The sequence below is a fragment of the Limulus polyphemus genome, unplaced genomic scaffold, assembly GCF_000517525.1.
Source record: "Limulus polyphemus unplaced genomic scaffold, Limulus_polyphemus-2.1.2 Scaffold4135, whole genome shotgun sequence".
In the NCBI taxonomy this organism is placed as follows: Eukaryota; Metazoa; Arthropoda; class Merostomata; order Xiphosura; family Limulidae; genus Limulus; species Limulus polyphemus.
In genome coordinates this window covers 52,520-64,096 of record NW_013669745.1, presented here as the reverse complement: position 1 = coordinate 64,096, position 11,577 = coordinate 52,520, and the positions used below count along the sequence as shown (strand labels likewise).

The 11,577-nt window shown below is 30.5% G+C and overlaps 1 protein-coding gene across 1 annotated transcript in view; it reads right to left on the bottom strand.

Moving 5' to 3' along the window:
* LOC111088620 (cadherin-23-like) overlaps positions 1-11,577 on the bottom strand; it is a gene marked incomplete at its 5' end in the record, with an annotated part of 90,901 nt that overhangs the window by 28,377 nt on the left and 50,947 nt on the right. Inside the window, 6 exons of the mRNA XM_022399274.1 lie at positions 629-746; positions 1,069-1,203; positions 3,012-3,215; positions 6,781-6,989; positions 7,705-7,888; positions 11,098-11,214. Of these exons, the coding sequence (XP_022254982.1) occupies positions 629-746; positions 1,069-1,203; positions 3,012-3,215; positions 6,781-6,989; positions 7,705-7,888; positions 11,098-11,214 (967 nt within the window). The remainder of the gene's footprint in view (positions 1-628; positions 747-1,068; positions 1,204-3,011; positions 3,216-6,780; positions 6,990-7,704; positions 7,889-11,097; positions 11,215-11,577) is intronic.

Here is an 11,577-nt window from a genome sequence, read left to right as displayed (position 1 = left end):
AATATCAATTCCAACATGTTGGCACCTGCCATCACAGTTTTTAAGGCTAAAGTCACCTGAACGAAATTTGCCGAACCATCGTTGAGACTTAGGAACGTTCAAAACATTTCCATAAACTTCTTTGATATTTTTGTGGCTACAGAGGCATTGACTCCCTTCTTGTATTCAAACGGCATTACATGCCAACTGCGTGACTCATCGTGCACCATCACTATACGGGATTAGAGTACAACTAAACTTTACACATTATATAGGCTACACTAACGTGAAGTTTAGGCAGTCCGTTTAACTATTATACGTGATGTACGTTTTTTGTGAGGTGGTTATTGAAAGTGTTCCAAAACACGAAATTAATTTCTTGACGACCTAATATAATACACAGATACACATTAAAATGCTGATATGTTGTAATAATTACTTATTATTTTCATAAAAGAAAAATATATTAAAACACTTAATTTCGCATTGTTGCTCTATTGTCTCTACCTTAATCATTGATGCTCCCCCAAAATATCATTTATGCCTCCCTGGGGGGCATGCCCCACACTTTAGGAAAAGCTGCTCTAATGTAATAAAAACAACAAAGGTATGAGATTTAATAGTTCAGTTAATCCGTATCACAACTAACCTATGATAAAATAACAAATCAACCGATTTTCAGCATTTTCGTTGAATTCTTCTTGATACTTAGCCTCTGGAATATAGTCATTTCCTTCAAGAGTTTCTTCTGTAATGCTTACTTCACCCTGGAATATAGTACTTTCTTTACAACAAGATACAACTGAAGATCTCATTGGAAAATACAGATATAGAGCATCTGATATAGCTCTAAAATTAAAAGGTTATATTGTTTTGAATTATTTTCTCTTTTATACAGTGTGTATTCTGACTGTCTTTGATTCCATAAAATAATTATTTGAATTTTTTCAGGCTAACAAACAAAACAAATGTAAAGGAAGGCAGTGATTTATATTTTGAACAAGAAATAATAAATAATTAAGTTAGACCTTTTAAGACAAAAAAAAAGAGAACATCCAATAAAAATAAATCCAAGCTTCTATTACTCACAGTTCTCAGTCTGAACTGTGGCAATTTGTCTTGCTTATTACGAACAAAAATCTGAATTTCTGCATGCCTGTTACCAGAATCTTCATTACTAGTGCACAGAGGAGGCTCTCCTTTATCACAAGCCCTAATGAAAAGCTGAAATAATAAAGTATTATTTTGAAAAAAAGTACAATCAAAAGGGTTTTTTCAGCAATATCCTGTATATTATAAACCTATTATGTATCAAAAACACTGTATTTTTAACCATAAAAAACAAAAATAACATACAATGCATGTTAGTATAATATAATAAATTATCATCTTTACAATATTGATAGGCTATTAGTTTTTTTTTTAGAAAAATTAACAAAAAAGTATAATGTAAAACCTGAATTATCCAAATATTAATGCCCAATAAACTAGTACATATTCTAGTAATTTCACTTCCTTGTGCAATTATTCACTCTATATTGAACTAATCAGTTCTTAATATTTTCAGTTTTTATAGTTATTCACTATATTCTGAAGTATTCAGCTCTTGTTGTTTGTTTTATATATTCACTTTCAACTGAACTAATAAGTTCAAATTAATTTAATTCATTTTACAATACATGTAATCAACATTCCAATGGATAATCATTAGTTCCTGTTTTCAGTTTTTATATAATCATTTACTTTCCACTTAACTAATCAGTTCTTATTAGCTTCACTTTTTATTGTTATTTACTCTCCATTAAACTAATCAGCTCTTACTAGCTTTACTTTTTATTCATTTATTTACTTTCCACTGAACTAATCAGCTCTTACTAGCTTCAGTTTTATACAATTATTTATTTTCAACTGAACTAATCAGCTCCTAATAGTTTCAGTTTTTATACAATTATACACTTTTCATTGAACTAATTAGCTTCTATTAGTTTCAGTTTTTATTTATATAATTTTTCACTTTCCACTAATTAATCAGTTCCTACTAAACTTTTTTTTTCTCTGGAGAGGAAATGGGTCAGAGGGGATTTGATTGAGGTTTTAAGATTATTAAGAGTATTGATAATATTGATCCATTAAACTTTGTGTTTAGCAGTGAAAACAATAAGACAAGGGGTCATAAGTTCACATTTTGGCAGTGTAGGAGTCGTCTGCAGTTTAGACAGTACTACTTTTCAAAGAGGGTGTTTGGCTTTTGGAATGAGGAAGCAGAAAATGTAACTGAGTTTATGAAAAGATTGGATAAATACATAAATAGTAAGAGGTGGTTATAGTTGGGAGGAGGAAGTGACATTATTGATAGGTTAATAAGCTCCTTTTTGTCCCTTTAAAATTTTTGGAATATATTACTACTTTCAGTTTTTATAAAATTATTCAACTGAACTAATCAGACTGATGTTTCACATTTTCATTAACAAGTCTTACAGTTACACTGAATTTTAAAGAGACTAACAATAAAAGAAACATTTTGACCTGTTGGAATATAATCAGACAATTTATAGGCTAAATCACTCTAGATCAATAATTATCTTTTTTTTTTTTACATTGAACAAATCAGCCCCTTATATATTATAGCTACAGTTTTATAGTATTTAAAGGTATCATTGACTTTTTACGAAGTAGGCTAAGACACTCTAGACTAATAATATTACTAAGAATAATTTACATCTTCCTCAGTTGAATTTCAGCTCTTTCATATTTACAAGTCTCATCACAACCACAAAGCACTTTTGATTAAACAAAACTCATAATTTTCAGTATAAGAACTTAATGTTATGATCTTAAAAGATTCAAAGCTCTAATCTATTCATATTTTTAGCTCTCACTCTTTTCAAGTATAATGTACCTCAAATAAAATGTAAGAAATACTTTATTCAAAACTCTTATAGCAGTTAATGTAACATTAATTTAAATACACTTTTTTAAACAAAAAGAAACTGTTTAAATTGAAACAACACTACAAAACTGTCACTTCTTACCATGTAATTTGATTTTGTAGCTTTGTTTAGACGACCTTTAAGTCTGATTCTACCAGTATTTTCATCAATTGAAAAGGTTTCAGTATTTTCTTTCCCTTCTGCACAATCGATACATATCTCATAACGAATTTTTGAATTGTCTGTGTGCTGAGAGTCGTTATCTTCAGCTTTCACTTCTGTTACAGAATATCCCTCTGGCTCATCCTACAAACACATCATTACTCTCTGTTTATCTTTTAAGCATATCAGCATTCTGATACATAGATCTTATTATAGAGTATTCTTTACAATATTGAGATATTTTTCTACACCTGTAAGTTATCTTTTGCTTCATCTATTTAAATATCAGTTAAAAGTACCTGTGCAATTCCTTGTAAAAAGTTACTACTGTGCACAAATTGTTATTATCAAGAAATGACTGTTAAGAACATCAATAAGTTCACTGAATACAGGAAATTTTACAAGAAAAAAATAACAAACTTTTAAATTAAAGTGGACATAAAAAAGTTACTTTCCCTTTGAATTGGCAGAAGACACATATATGATGAAACTATTGATTCATAACTTCCCTATTTGCCATCCTTTATCATAACTGGCCTCACTTTCAAACTATTACCTGTTGTTCAAAAAAAATATTTTTTTGCATTGGATGGCTTTATTTTTATTTAGGTGGGTGGGAGGAGTAATTTGGGATTTGTCTCTACAAGAATGTATTTCAAACATATCCCTTACTTATGGACACTAAAATTTATGAATGAGAAGGAGGTAGCATAATTCTTGAAGTGGACATTTCAGAGAGAGCACACACAGTTAAAGTCAAGTTTACTTTTTATGAACTGTTCCATTTAATTGTCCAATGCAAAGACAAATCCTCAAGTTATTCATCATATCTTCAAGCCAGGGAATAGACAAAATCATTTCTGGAAAACAACTGTGGAACTCATCAGCAAACAAATGTCTGAAAAACACTGTTTAGAAATTAAATATAATAAGAAGCATATTTTTAAAGGCAAATCTAACAGAGAGTAGCAATTCAAGGAAACAGAAATTCCACTCTAAGTTGAATTCAGAGGCAAGCAAAATTGTGGCTGACATTAAATTCAATAAGGTCAAATGAAAAACCCACAATAGTAGATGATCTCAGAATAACTAAAGAACTTTTCATGTGGAAGGGCAAGTTTTTATATTTGTAGTGGTGGAATAAAAGAGGCAAAGAAAAACAATTGAATAAATTGAGTTGTTTAAACATTTGTTTAACAAGTAAAAGATTGGAGTGGTCTATTCTTTCATTGGGGATGTGTCTGTGATTCAGACTAGTTTTGGGAACTAGTTTAAATGTTTAAACAACTCAATTTATTCAATTATGTACAAGCTGCCCAGTGTCGGCTAATAATAATATGGAGAATTAAACTGTGGCAAAATGCTACAAGTTCTTCAAATACCAATAGAATGATAGGTTTCTTTTTTGTTTGAAACAGAGAATAAAATACTGTTACGACAGCGGAAGTCACGTGATGCTAGTAACACGTCATGATATTCTCGAAGGTTCGTGAATGCTCGAGTGTTTACTAGATGTACGGTGTTCTTGTATATAAGACCGCCAAGAAGTGATGACAAAAATGGAATTGAATTGCAGACAGAGATAGAGACAGACAATTGAGTCAAGTACGTGAATCGTTCATTGTGAATTATAGCATTTGTTTAAGTTATAGCGTGACTGTGGAAATTAAGTGTATTGCAAAGTTGTATTGAGAAAGAATAAACTAGTTTTATTTAAGAAAGGACTTGTGTCACTAAAGTTTCATCCGAAAGAAATTTTACGGAAAATTAACAAACGACTAGAGACGTAACAATACTTTATTACAGGAGATAAACTGAAGAATGGTTAATCATGATGCTGTTGGATTATTATATTGTTATAAACTGAAATAAATGGATAACTGTATTAACTAAAGAGAAAGGGAGATAAAAGAAAACTATATTTAGTCAGAGGTAATTTAAAACAAATTTCATTTGAAGATATGCTACAGATAAAACACATATGACCAACAGAATGGAGAATCTATAAAACAATGACAAGAATTCACCAAGTCTTGACTATCTCAACACAGAAAGTAGTCTACCCAAAAACCCTATTTACAGTTCACATTACCTCCTGAACTAACCAACTGGAAAACTGGATCACAAGAATCCAGATGTATCTCTGCTCTGTGTTATAGTTGTAAAACAGTCCTCTATAAAAAAGGTGAAGGTAGAAAGACACAACTATTCCATGAAACAGTAAATAGCTTCTAGAATCAGTTGCAAAGCACAATGCTACAAGGGTCTAGGGGCAAGCCCCCTAGAACATTTGTAAAAATAAGTGCTATGAGAGTAAATCTGAATATAATGTCTACTGAAGTGAATTTAGAAATGATGGAAAGAAGTCACAATTAAACAAAGAGTGTCATCACACAATAATGGTGGTAACTTTAGAGTGGAATTGGGTTGAAGGTTACATGTGTTGCAGCATTATGTCTTTGTATATACATGATTATTCCATTCAAATATGTGTGTGATTTAATTTCAAAATGCTAAATACTTTAATATTTTGAATTTGAAGGATTTTTTCTGAAAATTAATATTGAAGGTTACCTAACAGTAATTATTAATGTTATGTGTACAAGCCTATTCAAAATGGCTGCTTCTAATAGGCCTTATGCTAGTGGTAGGCATAAAAATTACAAAATGTATCTTGAACCTGAAAACTACTCATCTGTTGTACTGTGCTCTACAAAATACCAATGGAAAACTGTTTTAAGATCACATGAAGAAAATGCTAATGAAGTTCAAGATAAGATGTTAACCAGGAGGGAAATTTGTGTAAGTTGTGATCATAGCTTAAGCTACTGTATTGTGTAGTCATCTGTTGTGCAGTACCTATAGCCTGATGAAGTGATACGAATGGCATGAGTTAGGCAGAATGATTAACTATTGTATATATATATATATATATAGAATTGGGCTGCATGCAGTTTCTCAACTGCTCTAGTTCAGAACTGCCCAATGCTATTGTTACATCATATTCAAGGCTGGGCTATATTCCATGTCATGATGGATCTGCACACTGCTCAGGGGACCATGACTCAGATTTTCCAATCAGCCCCTCTTGCCCCACCTGTTGCTCCTTCCCCATGAGATCAACAGAAAACTAAAAAGATTAAAAGACCATGCCTACACTTGCCCCTCCTACTCCTATTCCTTTCCCTCCCCAATAAGAATTTGGTTATCCTACTGCATAGGATCGAATGGTTTGCCTTAAGGCACCTAGCTGGTTCCCATAATCCATGCACACAAGGGGCAAAGCACACTACGATCCGACCTTGAAGAAACTGGGAGAAAAAGTCTGGAGCAAAAAAAGCAGTGAAATGTTTTACTATCGTGAAGGTTGAGAACCAAATCAATTATCATTTAACTGAAATAAATGGCCTGGCAGAAAAATAAATGAATAACTCTCAAGAGGGAAACTCAGTTTCTCCCACTGAAGTCAACTGAAACCAGTTGGATCTCAACTGGTTTCCAGCTGCCAACACAAAGTCCCATAAGTATCATTAAAACCTGTTCTGTTCCCATTATCTTCTCCCGAACAATCAATGCAAACATTAACTTTAAAAACAAACATTTTCAGTAGATACAAATCCACATTTGTGTAAAGATGGAGTTACTATTTAAACATTAATTGAGATACGTCTGAATCCACTATCAGGTAACAAAGATAAAAAAATCTCACCTCTTGAATGTAAATTTTTTCTTCAGACTTTACAAACTTAGGAGTATTCAAATTTACATCTTGAACAAAAATACAAAAAGTTTCGACAGAGTTTAGGGATGGGTTTCCCTTGTCCTTTGCTGCTATAGATACATTGAATTTTTGGTGAAGATTCAGTAAAATACCAGAAACAGTAATCATTCCTGTTTCATTGTCAATTTCAAAGAGCTCTAAATTGAAAAGAATGGATGTTAGTTTTAAGTAACATTTTGTTTTAATACAGTGAAACATGTTTGAGTAAACAAAAATTAATGAAAGTAGAAAGAATTAAAAACTTGTACATATTCAAATACTTTTCTTTATATTGTCATCCAAACAGAAATACATTGAATGAGTGTGTTAAAGAAAATATACTATGCTAATTACTTGTTTAAATGTAAATTTCCTTCATCTTTAGATTGAGAGTTTCACAATCATTTGTAAAAGACGAGGAAATTTGTTTTTGCAGATATGTATGACAAATTTATGATAATTCTTCTGTTTTCATAAAAAAAAATATTATCACACATTTAAATACAATACTATCTCAAGCGAATATTTAAAAATTATTTAATTGTGGCATCAAGTTATGTGAATAGAATATGTCAGTATATTATCAAAATCCAAGTTCAAAAAACTATACTTCTAGAGTAGAACATACCTGAATGAACAGAAAAAAAAAGATTGTTGTTGTACAAACTATTATCCTGTCATAAGTAGTGGAAAACTTATATAGGTTGAAAAGGTTCTGTAGGCCTAGGCCATTTATTGAACAAAACTTGCTGAACAATAAAATGAAATATTATGGTAAATTCTTCTTTCTTTTAATGGATAAGTATACCTTTTATATACTTTTTAGGCTATAACCTTTTCAAAATCACTAATTTATTGAAATGATAAACATACTTTCTATTTCTCCATTCTCAGTAATGGTATATTCCACAAGACCATTATTTCCCTTATCCTGATCTGTTGCTTTTACTGTTTTAACTTGAAATCCTCTTTCAGTGTTTTCAGGTACTTCTGCACAACCATCCCATTTCTCAAACTCTGGATGATTATCATTAATGTCCCTAAGGGTCACAAACACCTGAAAAGAATTCCCATAGGTGAAACAACATTAAACCTAATTTTTGAATAACTTTTAGCTTTACTTATGGAAATTATATAGTTTATTTATAATCTTGGTTATCTTAAACAGGGGATCTTATAATCGGTGGGTGTTGCAAATAAATAATTGAATCTTCAGGTGAAGAATGTAAATAGCACACTAAAGAACTTTGATTTTTCTGCCAAGTTTTGTGTACATGGGTTTACCGAACTTTATGACTTTCTTGATTTATTACTTTTACTCTTGTTTCACCCAGGAAATAACTTAATAAAATGTTTTTTGTTGTAGTTACTAAATAACATATAGCTTTCCTGATTTAGGCATTAACTTTACTGGTTTTTTGTATATTTATGACTTTCTAAATTGACTCATTATGTTTTATAATTGATATGGTAGCCATATACTTAGACCCATTGAACTTAGATCAGTTATGAACCAGACACTAAGTAACAAAAAAATCTGAGGGTCAGTTTTTCCATTTTGGATACTAGTTTTATCACTTCAAAAGTAATTAAATGTATAACATTCATAATGTGATATATAAAGGGAGTTGAGTGACATCATTAAGATCATCTGGTCTTCCAGAAAATGTTTAGTATATTTTTCCATGTATTGTTGTGTGTTCCATTTACGGTACAATATGGCTGGCGATGAGAGTATTATGTAAAAAGGAGTTAGAGGTATTTTGCCTTAGAAATGGTTAAAAACAAAAAGAAATAAATAAAACTATACTTAAGTGTTTAAGTGAAATAAAGGTAACACTTGGAGACTGATTGAAAAAGAGATGTTAAGCTAATTGATTTATACAAACAGGTATGGAAAACTATCTTAAATAGAGAGTAAGTTTGAGAAAAATTAGGGTTCTTGCTACATGAAATAAATAAATAAAGAACACAATTTATTTTTCTGACAGAGATGAAACCAATGATTGGAGGTAACTGATTCCAAAAGGTTGAACAGTGTTTAGATTAGTAATCCAACAAGCTTATTTTATCTCTCTATTAGCTTTAGGTTTGAATCCTGTTTCAATGCCGATGAGAGTAACACTGTTAATGGAATGCCTGGGTTGGTTAAAGTGTTGGGTAACAGGAAAATCTTTTTTGGTGTTAATAGAAGATTTATGGTTTCAAACAGTCTCCAGGTGTCACCTTTACTTCACTTAAACACTTAAGTATAGCTTTATTTATTTCTTTTTTAACCATTTCTATAACAAAATACCCCTAACACCATTTTACATAACACTCTCATTGCCAACCACATTGTACCAGAAATGGAACACACTTACAACAGTAAATGGAAAAATATACTAAACATTTCCTGGAAGACCAGCTGACCTTCATGACATCACTCAATTCTCTTTATAAATGTATAACATAATACTGATTTTTTAACTTACCAAATAATGTTGATTTTTGGAGGTTGGGTTGCACCAGTATAACAATACTATTCAAATTATGCTGTTCTTGGTTGACTTAATATTCAGTTTATGACCGTATAAATAATTATTTAGTGACCCATAACATTTACAGATTTCTAAATTAAACCTTTGATTCTGTATTTACCAATAATGATTATAGCTTCATTAGTTGATTTATCAAGTTTAGAAGTGTTTTTGGTTTACCTATATTAGAATTTTCTTAAGTAACCTGTTCTTGCCCAGTTTAAAGTACAAGTATTTTTTAAATTTATTTGAAGTGTTTTTGATTAGGTTTCACAATGACATGAGTTTACTTAATGGGAATTACATTTATTGATCCATTGTATTGACTGATGTATAGACTGATTAAGTCAATGCTTTTCTTCAATCCTAGACAAACTGAGAATGTTATAAAAGCTAGAGCAAGAGATAAATGTACGTTGTATGATTATAAGAGTTAGTGTATTAATAAGTTAAGAAGGACAAAGTTATTCACTATTTAAGTAACAAAAGGTAGAAAAAAAGAAAGAAGAGGTTATTTGATAATGCCAGAAAGTATGTCTGTATAGGACTTAATAAGAGAATTAATGTCTCTCTCTAGAAAAAGACTTTTTTGTATGTTCTAGTATATACTTTATGTGTTAATTGAGAATAATGACAGGCCTGCATACTGGAGTTATGACAATCTTGCAATAAACATTGTTTAAACACTTGGAAATAGTGAAACTTGACCAATGTTGATTTGCGGAATATGGTCCAACAAACAAATATAAATGAAATTATCTATTCAAATAGGGGTATTGCCAGGGGGTGTGAGTTTAAACAAATTCCCTTCTGGACCATATATAAACATGAATTCCACAAACTGATATATCTTCTTGCAAGTTAGTAGTGAAAGCAATACGTATATTTAGCATAGACATAACATATTCAAACATACTGAATGGCTAGTGGTCTCATTTTTCCTTACAAAGTGAATGAGCAAGTACCATATCATACTGACCAGGATATATCTTTGATATTGTCATTTATGCTGGGGTAACTAAATATGTTGCAGAAAGCTGTGACTGTTTATTCACACCTACATAATCCTAGCCAGTTCAACACAATACAACATGGTACTTTAACTGAAGGATTCAAATGACAGTATATCCACCTCATGTTAAGTGCAAAATATTTGTTAAAAATGGATTTTGATATATATATATATACACACACATAACTTGTTCATCAGTGATTTTTCACCATAATACATGGAGTTTTACATGTATGTATATATGAACACATATCTAAGGTGCACCATGAACAACTCCCCTACCCAAAAAAATTCCTAGTGATACCCATGAAACCAAGATTTTGCTTTGCCATAAGTATTTGAGTAATCATTTTGGTTAAAAGAATTATGGTAAAGGCCAAATGTGCAACACTAAATTACAACTTTCTTGGTTCATATATTTGTAAATTTATTCTTAAATTATTTTTGCAATTTTATTTGCTTTTACATATTAATATTCTCGATTCATTTATCTATCTTGTAAACTTCTTTAAGTTAAAAAAAAAAACAACAACCTTTTTTGGTTCACCAATTATATCTAAAATCACCTTAGTTTGCTATTTTTGGAAAAACAAAAACACATGAATATTTCCTTTATTCTTTTAATAATATTGTAACCTAAGTTTATTATGCTAATTTACTTTCATTAATATATTTGTTTCATTACCGTAACTATTTCTGTTAGTAATCTTAGTGCTTATTATAATGTTAACAAACCTGGGCTGTACCCTTTCTGCGGTCATTAGGATTTTGTGGATTATCAAATGCTTCAACAATAAATTGATAATTTTCTTGGTATTCCCTATCTAGACGATCTCTGTTTGTAATGGCACCCTGAAACAAAAATAACAATAATAAACCACAGATTTGTTACACCATTCAGTTAAAACACTTGCATTGTCAAGGCTATAAAGTTTGCATCTTTGTTGAAAAAATTAGAAATACAATATTTTAAGAATATTTTTTAAAATTTAAAACATACTACCCCAACCTTTAAAGTGTGAAAAATAAGTAAGGTTTATTTTATTTTATTTAGACTAATAGATGATTTTTTAAACAAAAGTAAGTAAAGTCTGTGTTGCCTTGTACTGATAAATGGTTTACTTCTTGAGCATTCAACAAAATGAATACAAAGAAATGGGTCTGAGGAAATATAAATGCATTAAAGTGAAAAGTTTTTTTCACCTGAAAAAGAAT